Raw genomic sequence first — 15961 nt, 5'->3', positions numbered from 1 at the left:
TCCCTCTGCCCGTCAATGCAGTTAAGTGTTCTGCCATTTACTGTATAATTCCTGCCTGTATTAGACCTTCCAAAATGCATTACCTCGCATTTGTCCAGATTAAACTCCATCTGCCATTTCTCCTCCCAAGTCTCCAACTGATCTATATCCCGTTGTATCCTTTGACAATCCTCTTCACTATCTGCAACTCCTCCAACCTTAGTATTGTCTGCAAACTTACTAATTAGCCCAGTTACATTTTCCTCCAAATCATTTAGGTATACTACAAACAGCAAAGGTCCCAACACTAATCCCTGTGGAACTCCACTAGTCACAGCTCTCCATTCAGAAAAGCACCCTTCCACTGCTACCCTCTGTCTTCTGTGACCAAGCCAATTCTGTATCCATCTTGCCAGCTCACCTCTGATCCCGTGCATCTTTACCTTCTGTACCAGTCTGCCATGAGGGATCTTGTCAAAGGCCTTACTGAAATCCATGTATATAACATCCACTGCCCTTCCATCGTCGATCATCTTTGTCACTTCCTCGAAAAACTCGATCAAGTTAGTGAGACACGACCTCCCCTTCACAAAACCATGCTGCCTCTCACTAACACGCCCATTTGCTTCCAAATGGTAGTAAATCCTGTCGCAAAGAATCTTCTCCAATAATTTCCCTACCACTGACGTAAGGCTCACAGGCCTGTAATTTCCTGGATTATCCCTGCTACCCTTCTTAAACAATGGAACAACATTGGCCATTCTCCAGTCCTCTGGGACCTCACCCGTAGCCATTGAGGATGCAAAGCTTTCTGTCAAGGCCTCAGCAATCTCCTCCCTTGCCTCCCTCAGTACTTTGGGGTAGATCCCATCTGGCCCAGGGGACTTATCCATCTTAATATTCTTCAAGACGCCCAACACCTCTTTTTTGATCTCAACATGATCCAGGCTATCTACACACTCTTCCCTAGACAAATCAACCGCTAAGTCCTTCTCTTTGGTGAATACTGATGAGAAGTATTCATTTAGTATCTCTCCCATTTCTTCCGGCTCCACACACAGGTTCCCAGCTCTGTCCCTGAGTGGGCCTACTCTTTCCCTGGCTACCCTCTTGCTTTTTACATATGTATAAAAGGCCTTGGGATTTTCCTTAATCCTCGTTGCCAGTGACTTTTCATGACCCCTTTTAGCCCTCCTGACTCCTTGCTTAAGTTTCTTCCTACTTTCTTTATATTCTCCACGGGCTTCATCTGTTCCCAGCCTTCTAGCCCTTACGAATGCTTCCCTTTTCTCTTTGACTAATCTCGCAATATCCTTCATTATCCAAGGTTCCTGAAACTTGCCATGCTTATCCTTCATCCTAGCAGGAACATGCCGGTCCTGAATTCTTATCAACTGATGTTTGAAAGCCCCTCACATGTCAGTTGTTGATTTGCCCTCAAGCATCCGCCTCCAGTCTAGATTCCTCAGTTCCTGCCTAATATTGTTATAATTAGCCATCCCCCAATTAAGCACCTTAACCCGAGGACTCCTGTTATCCTTGTCCACCAATACCTTGAAGCTTACTGAATTATGTCACTTCTCCTTCGGCACAACATTGACAGAGGTGTGGGAACAAACTGCATGTCAGTCTGCTGTCTTTGTCTTGGTAGCTTCTGCTAATGTTGTTTTCAAAAGCATATGAAGAAAAGTGGAAGGACAAATTTCAGGTAAAGATTTATATTTGCTGTGTGTGTGTGTGTGTGTGTGTGTATTCATGTGAGAAAGAATGTTGAAACAAAATGACCAGCTGCTAACCCTCCTGCCACCTTCATGCTTTGCCTTCTGGAGAGCTGCCACCAAGCCCAAAGGAAATTCAGGGTCTAGATTTCTGCATCCAGCTGTGCATTGTGCATACCAGCTTGCTATGTATTCTCAGTTTGAAAAAAAAACGGTAAAGGATAAAAGTTAAAAGCAGAGGCTATATAATGTCAGTAGTTGATTGTCCATTATTTTGTAAAAACCATGGAATTCGTGTGTCAAATAAGTAAAATCACAGGATGGAATTGACTGTGGCTGTAGTATTATGCTCCACGTTGTATAAATGCCCCCATTGTTTTATAACAAGATAACCTTGAGTCATCATAAACAGCACCATGGTAGATCTACTTCTTGCCTACCGAAGGCACTTCCCTGGAGCTTCATACTTGCTGCCATCAAGCTTTTGTGTGAGCTCTGACTCACTGTGAGCTATGCCACAGGAGATCTTATTATTTTGAAAATTTAGTTTATATTAATATCATGCAGTTATATAAAACTACTGAAGAAATGCAACTGGATGACTTTGTATTTAACCTTTTTATTAAAGGTCAAGCTGTAGTGGTATTGTTGCTGGACTAGTAATCCAGAGACCCAGGCTAATGCTCTGGGAGAACAAAAACAAAAATACCTGGAAAAACTCAGCAGGTCTGACAGCATCTGCAGAGAGGAATACAGTTAACGTTTCAAGTCCGAATGACTCTTCATCAGAGCATAAGTTCTGATGAAGAGTCATTCGGACTCGAAACTTTAACTGTATCTCTCTCCGCAGATGCTGTCAGACCTGCTGAGTTTTTCCAGGTATTTTTGTTTTTGTTCTAGATTTCCAGCATCCGCAGTATTTTGCTTTTATCTTAATGCTCTGGGGACCTGGGTTCGAATCCCACCACAGCCGATAGTGAAGAGGATAGATTTAAATTCAATAAAAGTCTGGAATTAAAAGTTTAATGATGACCATGAAACCATTGTCGATTGTTGTAAAAACCCATCTGGTTCACTAATGTCCTTTAGGGAAGGAAATCTGCTGCCCTTACCTGGCCTGGCCTACATGTGACTCTGGACCCACAGCAATGTGGTCAACTCTGAACAAGGGCAATAAATGCTGGCCTAGCCAACGACGCCTACATCCCATGAATGGAAAAAAAAAGACAGGTTTAATCTATTTGGCTTCACATCAGAAATTTTGAATAATACACAATAATAAACATACGGATTTATCATCTTGTTTCCTTGTATTATGCTATCAGGCATTATAAAATGATTTGTTCAATTATTTTTATCATTTGAGGATAAAGCCACATTGTTAGGTGCCATTACCCTGGATATTCCACATTACTGGTATCTAACTTGATCTATAAATTATATCTTAATGTAAGATTTTGAGATATTAACCCTTAATGTGGCTTATGTATTATTGTGAATTAGTTAGTTGACTGCCTGATTTTTAAAAAATCATTTATGAGCAGTAATTCGCTGCTGTTTCAAGTAATGAATTCTGAATATATTAGTTTTAGAGATAAAGTTTAAGTGACAGATAAATCAATATATTTGAATGAAGTGGATTCTGAAGTACCTAGCGTTAATGACTACACCTACTAGAATAAAATAAGCTGGCTCATGCTTTCGAACTAGTAGATCCTTTCAGTTACTTTCCTGGTTCTATGCACACAATTTCTTAGCTGATTTTGATATGAGACCAACATGAATTGAAATCTGTTTAATAATTGAACAATTCTTTTCAAATTTTTTTTCATATACAGTGAATTTTATAGGGAGAGGGAGGGGCCCCCACAACTCTTAACATCAAATATTGCAAACGTTCTCAAATGAGGTATGAGTAATGAGACTTCTGAAAACCAATACATGTGATACTTGTTGAACAATTGGCAGCTTAGTAGGGAAAGAAAATTAGTGGAAGTTGAGGTGGATTGGTGCAGTAAGTTAATGTTCTGAGAGTTTTGTGACCATAATAAACCTGTGGTTTTGAGATTGTTTTCCTGAGGGCATATTACCAATTGTGCTGGCAGGTCAAACCCAGCATTCAATTAGCAGCATGAATATGACTGGTAATTTATCCCCAGGAGAAGCTAGAAGGCAAGTTACTTCAGGTGGCTTTTGGAAAACACAAGATTGATGGAGACCTCGGAGCGGGCTACCTGTCAGGCAGTGACGCAAGATGACTGTGGAGGAAGAACATAAAACAAGAAGCTGCACAGATTGTTTGATTCGAATGAGTGTCAAATTTAGATTCCAGTTCCCTTCACTATTCGCATTGGATGCCTGAGGAGAGATTTTTGCTTTTGCATCTGGTTTTTGAGGGAAAAGGCAGGAACTAGCTTTAGTGAGAGGAACTACCTTTATCCCCACCCCCTCACCTCCCTCCGCCCACACACACACATGCCTTGCGCACTTCTGTTAGACCAGCAAAAAAGTAGCATTATTAACATCTGTAAGGGGGAAAAAAGCTGCATCACCCAGTCTTTAGTCTTTTCTAGTTTCTTGTTATTTTTCAGTAATGTAGGTTGTAATTCTGAAAAAACGTTTGCAAGCACTTTCCTAATTTATGAAAGTTCATGTTTTTTTTTCCTTCTAGCCTTCACTTAATCCTGAGTCTAAGAAAGAACTTGGCAAGAACAAATCCATTGCAGGAGTATGGGGTGAGTTACTGACTAATTCCTAGTTATAACCTGCAATTACTATCTGAGCCACGAGCTAATTGGCACAGGGTCAATAAGATTAAAGAGGTAAATGCTCAAGATTGGTGTAGGAGAAGTGGGTTCAAATTCATGGGACATTGGCACCAGTACTGGGGAAAGAGGGTGCTATTCCGTTCGGACGGGCTCCACTTGAATGTGTCCTGGCGAATCGCATAACTAGGGTCGTAGATAGGGCTTTAAACTAAATAGTGGGGGGGAAGGGTTCAGTTGCATGGAAATATGAAAAATCAAAGTTTAAGGAGAGGGTAAGAGTGCAGGTTAGTGACGAGGCTGATTGCTATCAAAAAGTGAAAGGAAGGAACAGAGTATGTGAATGCCATATTGCACCAAAGAATCATATAAGAGTAGGGAAAATTGGCAATAGGACAAACTTAAAGGCTTTGTATCTGAATGCACAAAGCATTCAGAATAAAACTAATGAGTTACCAGCACAAATAGAGAGAAATAGGTATGATTTGGTGGCGATTACTGAGACGTGGTTACAGGGGGAACAGGTTTGGGAGTTGAATATCCAAGGGTACTCAGTGTTTCGGAAGGATAGGCAGGAAAAAAAAGGAGTTGGTGTAGCTTTGTTAGTAAAGGAAGAGATCAGTGCTATAGTGAGGAATGATCTAGGCCCTGGAGAGCAAGACATAGAGTCAGTCTGTGTAGAAATAAAAAATAGCAAGGGCAAGAAGTCCCTGGTGGGAGTAATCTATAGGTCCCCAAACAGTAGTTTAGCAGTAGGGCACAGTATAAACCAGGAAATACTGGGAGCATGTAAGAAAGGCACGGCAATAATCATGGGCGATTTTAATATGCATATAGACTGGACTAATCAAATTGGCAAGGGTAGCCTTGAGGGAGAGTTCATAGAGTGTATTAGAGATTGTTTCTTGGAGCAATATGTTGTGGAACCAACCAGGGAGCAGGCTATTCTGGATTTGGTTTTATGTAATGAGATGGGATTAATTAATGATCTCATAGTAAAGGATCCTCTAGGGAAGAGTGATCATAGCATGATAGAATTACAAGTTCAGTTTGAGAGCAAGAAACTTGAGTCCCATACTAGTATTCTGGAGTTAAACGAAGGTAACTATATAGGTATGAGGGCAGATTTGGCCTTAGTGGACTGGGCAAGAAGACTACAAGGTAGGACAGTTGATGAACAGTGGCAGATATTTAAGGAGGCATTCATTTCCTCCCATGTAAAATATATCCCAATGAGGAAGAAAGATGGTACGAGGAGGAAAAAGCATCCATGGCTAAGCAAGGAAGTTAAAGATAACTTAAAGGCAAAAAATAAGGCATGCCAAATTGCAAAGGTCAGTGGCAGGCTGGAAGATTGGGAAACTTTTAAAGATCAACAAAGGGTTACAAAAAAAATAAAACGAGCAAAGGTAAATTATGAAAGAAAACTAGCGCAAAATGTAAAAATTGATAGCAAAAGCTTCTACAAGTATATAAAAGGAAAGAGAGTAGCTAAAGTGAATGTTGGTCCATTGGAGGACAAGACTGGGGAGTTAATAGCGGGGAACACAGAAATGGCAGAGACGCTTAATCAATATTTTGCCTCAGTTTTCACAGTGGAGGACACTAGTAACAAGTAGTGCAGAGGATATAGAGAAGGAGGAATTTAGAACAATCACCATCACTAGAGAAAAAGTACTGAGCAAACTATTGGGATTAAAGGGTGACAAGTCCCCAGGACCTGATGGCCTACATCCCTGGGTTTTAAAGGAAGTGGTAGTGGAGATAGTGGATGCATTGGCTATAATATTCCAAAATTCCCTGGATTCTGGAAAGGTTCCAGTGGATTGGAAAAATGGTAATATAACGCCCTTATTCAAAAAAGGGAGAGGCAGAAAGTAGGAAACTATAGACCAGTTAGTTTAACGTCTGTCATTGGGAAATTGTTGGAATCCATTATTAAGGAAGTAGTAATGGGGCATTTGGAAAGATGCAATCCATCAGTGTCAGCATGGTTTTATGAAGAGTAAATAGTGTTTGACTAATTTGCTAGAGTTCTTTGAAGCTGTGACAAGCAAAGTGGATAATGGGGATCCTGTAGATGTGGTATATCTGGCCTTCCAGAAGGTCTTTGATAAGGTGCCGCACAAAAGATTAATACACAAGATAAGATCACACGGAGTTAGGGGTAATATATTAGCTTGGATAGAGGATTGGCTAACCAGCAGAAAGCAGAGATCCGGGATAAATTAGTATTTTTCTGGATGGCAAGCTGTAACTAGTGGGGTGCTACAGGGTTCAGTCCTTGGGCCCCAACTATTTACAATCTATATTAATGACTTGGATTCAGGGTTAGAAGGTACTATAGCTAAATTTGCAGATGGCACCAAAATAGGTAGGAAAAAGTAAGTTGTAATGAAGAAATAAGAAGTTTACAAATGGATACGGACAGGTTAGGTGAATGGGCCAAAATTTGGCAGATGGAATTTGAACATGGGTAGGTGTGAGGTTATCCATTTTGGCCAGAAGAATAAAAAGGCGACTTATTATTTAAATGGAAAGAAACTTCATAATACTTCAGTGCAGAGGGATCTGGGTGCCCTCGTGCATGAATCGCTGAAAGCTAGTATGCAGGTACAGCAGGTAATAAGGAAGGCAAATGGAATTTTGGCATTTATTGCTAAAGGAATAGAGTATAAAAGTAGGGAAGTGTTGTTGCAACTGTACAAGGCATTGATGAGACCGCATCTGGAGTACTGTGCACAGTTTTGGTCCCCGTACTTGAGGGAGGTTTTTGTTGCACTGGAGGAGGTTCACTAGATTGATTCCAGAGATGCGGGGCTTGTCTTATGAGGAGAGATTGAGCAGTTTAGGCCTATACTTGCTAGAGTTTAGAAGGATGAGAGGAGATCTAATTGAGGTATATAAGATGCTAAAGGGGATAGACAAAGTAGACGTGGAGTGGATGTTTCCCCTTGTGGGGTATTCTAGAATGAGAGGCCATAGTTTTAGACTAAGGGGTGGTAGATTTAAATCCGAGATGAGGAGGAATTACTTTTCTCAAAGGGTTGTGAATCTGTGGAATTCACTACCTCAGAGTGCAGTGGATGCCGGGATGCTGAATAAATTTAAGGAGGATATAGACAGATTTTTAATTAGTAATGGGTTGAAAGGTCATGAGGAGAGGATGAGAAATTGGAGTTGAGGCCGAAATGAGATCAGCCATGATCGTAATGAATGGCGGGGCAGGCTCGAGGGGCTGAAATGCCTACTCCTGCTCTTAGTTCTTATGTAATTTATAACCAGTGCAAAAAGAGTTTAACTCTAAATATACAGCCAACATTGGTATAGAGCTAGGATGCCCAAGTCTTTTAGGCTGCATAAATACACACCAGGGAGTCTTAGAAACAGAGAAAGTTTAAATCCATTAACTTTCATTTATTTCAAGTTGTTGACATTTACTGGTCTGGGTGTTCAAAATTATTTATCAGTGGGGTAATAGCACTATAAACAAATCCATAAAATTCAGCCAGAACAGCTTACTGTGAAACTCAGCTGGTAATGTCAGAGTCAGAAAGTTGTGGGTTCAAGGCTCACTCCAGGACTTGGCCACAACAATCTAAACTGACACTTCAGTGCAGTACAGAGGGAGTGCTGGACTGTCAGGTGCTGTTAGATGTGACATTAAATTGAGGCTGCACCTGCTTTCTCAGTTGGATGTAAAGGAGCACATGGCACTAGTTTAAAGAAGAGCAGGGGAGGTATTCCTGGTGCCCTGGCCAATATTGATCCCTCGGTCAACATCACAAAAACTGATAATCTAATAATCTGACCATTATCGCATTGCTCTTTGTGGGGAGTTTGCTGTGCATAAATTGACTGCCACATTTTCCATATTATAGCAGTGACTGCACTTCAAAAAAGTACTTTATTGGCTGCAAAGTGCTTTAGGAAGTATGGTTGTCATGAAAAGCACTGTATAAATTTTTTAATGTAAATAGCCCTGAACTGTCAGAGCTTTAAGAGCCAGAATGTTGGCTAGGGTTGCAGATGGATGCAAGGCTGTGGCATGGTAGATGAATATTAAAACCAAGCCCTACTCAACCTTGCACTGTTTTACAGGCAGTGAATGGACATTTTTCATTCAACTGAGTAAAAACTACTGAAGCTGACAATTAGAAATGTAGAAATAACAACAGAAAATGCCTGAAGTACTCAACTGGCCTGGCAACATCTGTGGAGAGAGAAATAAAGTTTCTGACTTTTTAATCAGAGTTTACTATGTGATGCATTACCTAGAATATCAACTTCTTTGGGGCACATGGTGGCATAGTGGTGATGTCACTGAACTAGTAATCTAGATGCCCAAGCTAATGTCCTATGGACATGGCAGCTGGTGGAATTTAAATTCAATTTTTAAAAAAATCTTAATAATGGTGACCATGGAACTAGCATCAGTTGTCATTAAAAATCTACCTCGTTCACTAATGCCCTTTAGGGGAAAGAAATCTGCTGTCCTTACCTGGTCTGGGCTACATGTGAATCCAGATCCACAATAATGTGGTCCACTCTTAACTGCTCTTTGAAATAGCCTAGCAAGCCACTCAGTTCAAGGACAATTAGGGATGGGCAACAAGTGCTGGCCTTGCCAGCGACACTCACGTTCCATGAAAGAATTAAAAGAAAGTTAGCTGCTGCTGCTGCCCCAGTAACTCCTATAATAATTTGAATTTCAGTATTGCTGAAAAAAGTCATGTCTAAGCTTTTCATCTTGCACTCATCAGGGCACTCGCAAGAATGCCAATATAAAGGGGAAAATTAACAATTTATACTGCATGTGAAGAGAGTGCTGATTGGTTGGCAGGTGGAGTTGCCATGGAGAATGCACCACTGATGGTGGCTGACAGTTAACTGCCAAGCATTGTTTGAAATTTAAACCAGGGTCAAGCGGTCATCTTTTGTTAAAACAGAGAGACAGAGGGGCTAGGAATGGAGCTGATGTCAGTGTAACTATACCAATATAAACTGCTTTTGGTTCTAGATTAGTCAGTCACTCTACACCTTTCAATCAAGAAAGAAGTGGGTAGGTCTGAGTTCTGCATCAACACAAAAATCAAGCCTGATACTCTAGTGCCGTACTGAGAGAGTGCTTCACTGAAGGGAGGTGCTGTCTTTCAGACCAGGCATTAAACCGAGGCTACACCTGTCTGCTCAAGTGAATGTAAAAGATCCCATGACACTATTTCAAAGAAGGTATCCCTGGTGTCCTGGCCAATATTTATCCCTCAATCACCATCACAAAAACCAATTAACTGGTCATTATTACATTGCTCTTTAAGTGAGTTGTGTGCAAATTAGCTGCCACGTTTCCTACATTACAACGATGACTACACTTCGAAAGTACTTCATTGGCTGTAAAGTGCTTTGAGACATGGGTGGCCGTGAAAAGTACTATATAAGCACAAGCCTGTCTTTTTTCTGAATTATTTGGATTCAGCCGTAAAGAAACATGGGCTACTTCACAACGTTTTTTTCTTGTTTCTAATCTCAGAAAAAATAGATACACAAGCCAAAAATTGCAAACAGATTTTAATAGCAGTATGTATGCTTTGTAATTTTATTAACTATTAACAATTATGATTTTTTTAATAGTTGCTGTTTTGCTAATTTTCTGGATACATATTTTATCTAGGTTCAGTAGTATCTAAGGGGTATATGAATTCCAGAGTGAAAATTCTTTTTGGTATTTCAATCTTCTTTCCATTGATTTAACAATGACAGCTATTTCTTATTCCTTTAGTCAAAGCACACAAAGCTAATTTACTTAGATTATTGCAATATTTTTATCTTGTCACATTTGTATTTAGGACTAGGTTCCTCAGGTGGGATACCCTCAATGTCAGTGTCTCATTTAAATCATGAATTTAATGTAAGGAATTGGGGCAACAATTATAATAGAACAGTGATCTTTCCTTATTTAGTCCTATTCTTCAACAACAAAATCATAACATAGCTTTGCCTGTTTTTCCCTCTGATCTTCTGCATTGAATAATCATAGTTTTAGATCTGTCCTGTATTTTATTTTGCCGGCATCACCAGTAGTGTTGGCTTCAGTATGTTTCAAGTTTCTGTTTCTTTCACGAAAGGCATGGCAAGAAAGGTTAAAATAGTAGAAAATTATCTTTTGAGGATTTGTTTGTTTGATACAGAGCATGTGAATCTTTTGAAAAAGTATGTAGTCTAAATCTAAAAAGTGCATGCCATTCAGGCAAAAGGAATTTACAGGACAACCGATCAGTTACAAAATTGCTGTACTATAAGAGAACCAATTGGGTCACAGATGTGGAATTTACTGCTATTAAAATCTGTTTGCAATTTTTGGACTCTTCTGTCACTTGACAGTCATTAAATGAGTGCATAACCATGTAAGTCAAGCATAACTAAATGCATTTATATATAGTGCCTCTAATGTAGAAAAACATCCCATGGTGCTGCCAAGAAGAATAATCAAAAATATTTGCTGAGCCAAAGCTGAGTAAAAGCTTGGTCAAGGAACTGTAGTTTTGGGAGTGTGTTGAAGACAGATGGAAATGGAAGGGCAGATGTTTAGGGAAGGAATGCTTCCTTCCTTCCAGTTGGCCCCTTGCGCATCCTTGATTTTAATCACTTCCTCATTGACGGCTGTGCCTTTAGCTGCACTGGCCCTATGCTGTGGAATTCCCTCTGTGCACCTTTCTCTCTTTCTCTACCTTTCTGTTTCTTTAAGAAACTTTTTAAAACCTACTGCTTTTACAAAGCTCATCTGTCCTGATATCTCTGTAGGCCTCTGTGCCAAGTTTTATTTGATAATGCTCCTGTGAAGTGCCTTGATATTTGCTATATAAATGCTAATGTAATGTTGGGATCAGCATGTAGAATGAGAAGATGCTGGCTTTTCTCTGCTCCACATACCCCTACAGGATATTAAACTAACCTAATCACTAATTCCTAGTTTATTTTTCTCTCCCCAATCTTGAACCAGAACCATACTCCGTGCCTCCTTGCTTTTTCTGTGTACAGTGGTTTGAAGAAATTTCATCCCTTGTGTTACACTTTATTCAATCTGTAAATCCGCCAGCTCTTCCATATCTCTCTCTCTCTCTAAAAGTGCAAAGAAACCTTTTCATCTACAATCATACTGATATGGCCTCTTTTTTATGCAAATCTTGTGATTTGAACAATCAGTAACTGCATTGATTGATAACTATCTTTAATCTGAGGTTTACATGTAATTTGCTTTGTGATTTAGAAAATCCTCCAAATCCAAAATCTAGAACATCCAAAATGCTGGTCATTAAGAAGGTCCTCAAAGAAGAACCAATACTACCAGGATACCCGCTGACAGGGGGATCTCATCCCCAGCCTGTGAAGAATGGGACAGGACCCAGTGTATATAAGGGATTGGTACCTAAGGCTGCTGGTCCTCCCACAAAGGTAAATGGAGACATTACCTCTATGTCTAATAACAACCCTAGTTTATCATATGAGAAGTTCCTAACTACCTTTTTTTTAAATTTTAAATGTATTCATACATTTCCACTTCAGATTCGGAGAACAAAATGCTGCAGATGCTAGAGAACTGAAATAAAAACAGCAAATGATGGAAAAGCTCAGCCGGCCTGGCAGCATCTGTGGAGAGAGAAACGGGGCTAATGGTTTGAGTCCAATATGACTCTTTGGAACTGAAGAGAGGTAGCGAAGTGATGGGTTTTATGCTGTTGATAAAGGAGGTGGGTGAGGGGAGCAGGTGATGCAAAGGAGAACTTGGGGTGATAGGTTAGAGGCTGGGGGAGATTAAATGACAAAGATGTCATGGAACTCAAGGCAAAGTGAGTAGTAATGATAGTAACAAGATGAAAGACACTAATGGAAATCCTATTGAAGAGAAGAGCAGAACTACCATCAAGGTAAGCATTCCTGGAAGAGAGGTGGCAGTGAATTAAGCACTAAAGTAAAAGCAAAATAAAATCCTCACATACCTATCCATCTTCAGTTCCGAAGAGGAGTCATATTGCACTCAAAATGTTAACTCTGTTTCTCCACGGATGCTGCCAGACCGGCTGAACTTTTCCAGCACTTTCCATTTTTATTTCAGATTTCCAGCATCTGCAGTATTTTACTTTAATTTTAAGTGTTTAATTCGCTGCCATCTCTCTTCCAGGAATGCCTACCTTGAAGTTCTGCTCTTACTGACGAGATTTCCATTTGTCTCTTTCACCTTTTGTTACTATCATTACCACTCCCTTTGCCTTTTGTTCCATGACACCTTTGTCAATTAATCTCCCCTGCCCTTAACCTATCCCTGACCATCTCTTTTGCTCCACCTGCTCCTACCACCCTCCTCAACAGCATAAAACTCTTCACATCCCTACCTCTCTTCAGTTCCAAAGAGGAGTCATATTTTGGACTCAACATTAACTCTGTTTCTCTCTCCACAGATGCTGCCAGATCGGCTGAGTTTTTCCACCACTTCAGACAGGAAGGTTTGGTATTATAGACTTTTCTTTCCTCTCACCCGGTTAAGTACAGATGGTGGTAGAGGTTGGAGTTCAAAAATTTAGTTTTGTACTTTTTAAATGAATAGGTAACTTTTAGACAAGACATTGTTAAATGTTTAGGTTAAAGAACTATTTTAATTTGAGATTATTTGGATAAACATCCATCAAGTACTTGTCTTGACAGTTGATAACTAACTTCCTTTGTTTTAGTTATCAAGATGTAAAAATCCTAAATACACTTCCATCAAATAAATTACTAATTAATCTTGCAATAAATATTGATATTTGTAATAAAAACAAAAAATTCTAGGAAAAATCAGCAGGTCAGGCAGCATCTGTGGGGAGAAAAAGTGTTATTATTTCAGGTCAATGACGTTTCATCAGAACTGAAGAAAGACAGAAATGTAAGAGTTTTTAAGCTGGGGAGAGGGGGCAGGAAGAACAAAAGGAAGGTCTGTGATAGGGTGTAGGTCAGAGGAGATTAAATAACAAAAATTTCATCATTCTATAGCCAAAGAGAGTGGTAATGGGTACAGTAAAGAAACAAAGATTGTGTCTAAATGAGTGAATGGCTATTTAATAACCATCTGAATGTAACAAAGGATAAAGAAAGATATAAGACAAGACCAATCGAGAAAAATGAGAAAAAAATGAAGCAAAAAAACATACAGAACAATATGGAGACATAGGTTATGATCTAAAATTGTTGAACTTGATGTTAAGTCCAGAAGACTGTAAAGTGCCGTGTCGAAAGATATGGTAATGTTCCTCAAGCTTGTGTTGGGCTTCACTGGAACACTGTAGCAGGCCATGGACAGAAAGGTCAGCATGGGAGGAGAATTAAAATGACAAGCAACCGGAAGCTCAGGGCCGTGCTTGAGGTCTAAACGGAGGTGTTCTGCAAAGTCTCCCCGATGTAGCAGAGGCCAGATCATGAGTAGCAAATACAGAATACTAAATTGAAAGTAGTACAAGTAAGTTGCTGTTTGATTGGGAAAGGAGTGTTTGGGGCCTTGGATAATGAGAAGGGAGAAGGTGAAAGGACAGGTGTTGCATATCCTACATTTACATGGAAAGGTGACTTGGGGAAGGGAAGGTGTTAGGAGTGACTGAGGATTGGACTCGGGTATTATGGAGGGAACAGTCCCTGTGGAATGCTGAACGGAGAGGGCAGGAAAAGATGTGTTTGGTAGTTACATTACACTGGAGCTGGTGGAAATGGTGGAGGATGATCTGTTGAATACGGAGGCTGGTGGGGTGGAAGGGGAATCCTGCCATAGCTCTGGGATGGAGGGGAAGGGGTGAGAGCAGAGGTGTGTGAATTGGATTGGACAAGTTGGAGAGCCTGTTCGCCATGCTCGGCTGAGGAGAAAGGAAGACATGTCACATGTGCTGGTGTGGAAGGTTGCATCATCAGAACAGATGCAATGGAGATGGAGAAATTTGGAGAATGGAATGGCACCCTTACAGGAAGCAGGATGGGAGGAAGTGTAGTTGAAATAGCTGAGGGAGTCCATGGGTTTACAGTAAACATTAGTTAATAGCCTATCTTCAGAAATGGGGACAGAGAAGTCAGAAGCGAAGGGAATAGTCAGAGATGGACCAGTTGAAGGCGGGAGAGGGGTGGGAATTGGAAATAAAGCCAATTTAAATTTTCCAGTTCATGGCAAGAGCAGGAACCGGCACCAATACAATCATCGATGTAGCAGAAAAAATAGATTAAGGAGAGGGCCGGAGTAGGACTGGAATAATGAATGTTCCACTTGCCCCACCAAAAGATAGGCATAACTGGGACCCATGCGGGTACCCATTGCCACACCTTTTATTTGGAGGAAGTGAATGGAGTTGAAGGGGAGGTTGTTTAGATTGAAATAAGCTCAGCCAGGCAGAGGAGGGTGGTGGTGGATGGGGACTGGTTGGGCCTCTGTTCGAGGAAGAAGCAGGGACCTCTGAGACCATCCTGGTGGGAGATGGGGTTGTAGAAGGATTGGACATCCATGGTGAAGGGAGGGGCGGTTTGGGCCAGGAAACTGCAAAATAATGTAGGGCATCAGAAGGGTTGCGGGTGCAGATGGGAAGAAACTGTACAAGGGGAGAAATAATGGAGTTAAGATAGGGAAAGATAAGTTCAGTTGGGCAGGAACAGGCCGAAACAATGGGTCGACCAGGGCAGCCTTGTTTTTGTATTTTGGGAAGGAGATAAAAACGGGCTGTTCGGTGTTGGGGGCTGCTATGAGGTTGGTGGCTGTGAAGGGAAGCTCTCCAGAGGAGTTGAGGTCAGTGACTGTCCTGTACATAATGGCTTGATGTTCAATAGTGGGGCCGTGTCCAGGGGGAGGTCAGAGAAAATGTCAGAATTGGTGTTCGGCCTCTGCTAGGTAGAGGTCAGTACTCCAGACAACAACAACGCCACCCATGTCAGCGTGTTTGATGATGTTAGGTTTGGACTTGAGAGAATAAATTCAGAGGGAGATAGGTTAGGAGTGAGAGGAGCAGAGAAATTGAGGTGGCCAATGTCATGATGGCAGCTCTCAATGAAAAGATCTAGAGAAGGTAGGAGTCCAGTGGGAGGGATCCAGGTAGAGGGGAAATATTGGAGACTAGTGAAGGGGTCATTAAGTTGAGGAGGAAGACTCCTGGTTGAAGAAGTGACAATGGAGCTGGAGGAACCAGAAAAAGAGCTCAGTGTTGTGCAGGGCTCGAAATTTGTTGAGTTGGGGACTTTGGATGAGGCTGAGGCCTTTGCTGAGGACAGAGCATTCAGGGTCAGATGGTGGGAGGTCAGGAGGTATCGTGAGTACACAGCAAGCGGTAGGACTTGAGAAACAGACGGTGTCGGAGGGAAGAGAAAGGGAGGAAGGAGCCGGTCGGAGGGAAAAGAAAGGAAGGAAGAAGCCGGAAGGGTGTTGGTAACATTGAGTTAGTGAAGCTTGCAATCCTTCAAAGGAAGGTGAAAAGGTTGTTGTTAAAGCACCAAATGAAG

The 15961-nt window shown here is 41.0% G+C and overlaps 1 protein-coding gene across 6 annotated transcripts in view; it reads left to right on the top strand.

Moving 5' to 3' along the window:
• The window catches only part of LOC144684969 (vasculin-like), a 107737-nt gene that overhangs the window by 50586 nt on the left and 41190 nt on the right, over nt 1–15961 (top strand). For all 6 annotated transcript variants that reach the window (XM_078549483.1, XM_078549474.1, XM_078549467.1 and 3 more), the window contains 2 exons: nt 4369–4432; nt 11730–11914. In XM_078549483.1, coding sequence (XP_078405609.1) covers nt 4369–4432; nt 11730–11914 — 249 coding nt within the window. The remainder of the gene's footprint in view (nt 1–4368; nt 4433–11729; nt 11915–15961) is intronic.

The sequence above is a fragment of the Cetorhinus maximus genome, chromosome 1, assembly GCF_964194155.1.
Source record: "Cetorhinus maximus chromosome 1, sCetMax3.hap1.1, whole genome shotgun sequence".
Classification (NCBI taxonomy): Eukaryota; Metazoa; Chordata; class Chondrichthyes; order Lamniformes; family Cetorhinidae; genus Cetorhinus; species Cetorhinus maximus.
Note: the sequence above shows the minus strand (reverse complement) of the source record. Positions and strands in the feature narration are given on the sequence as shown.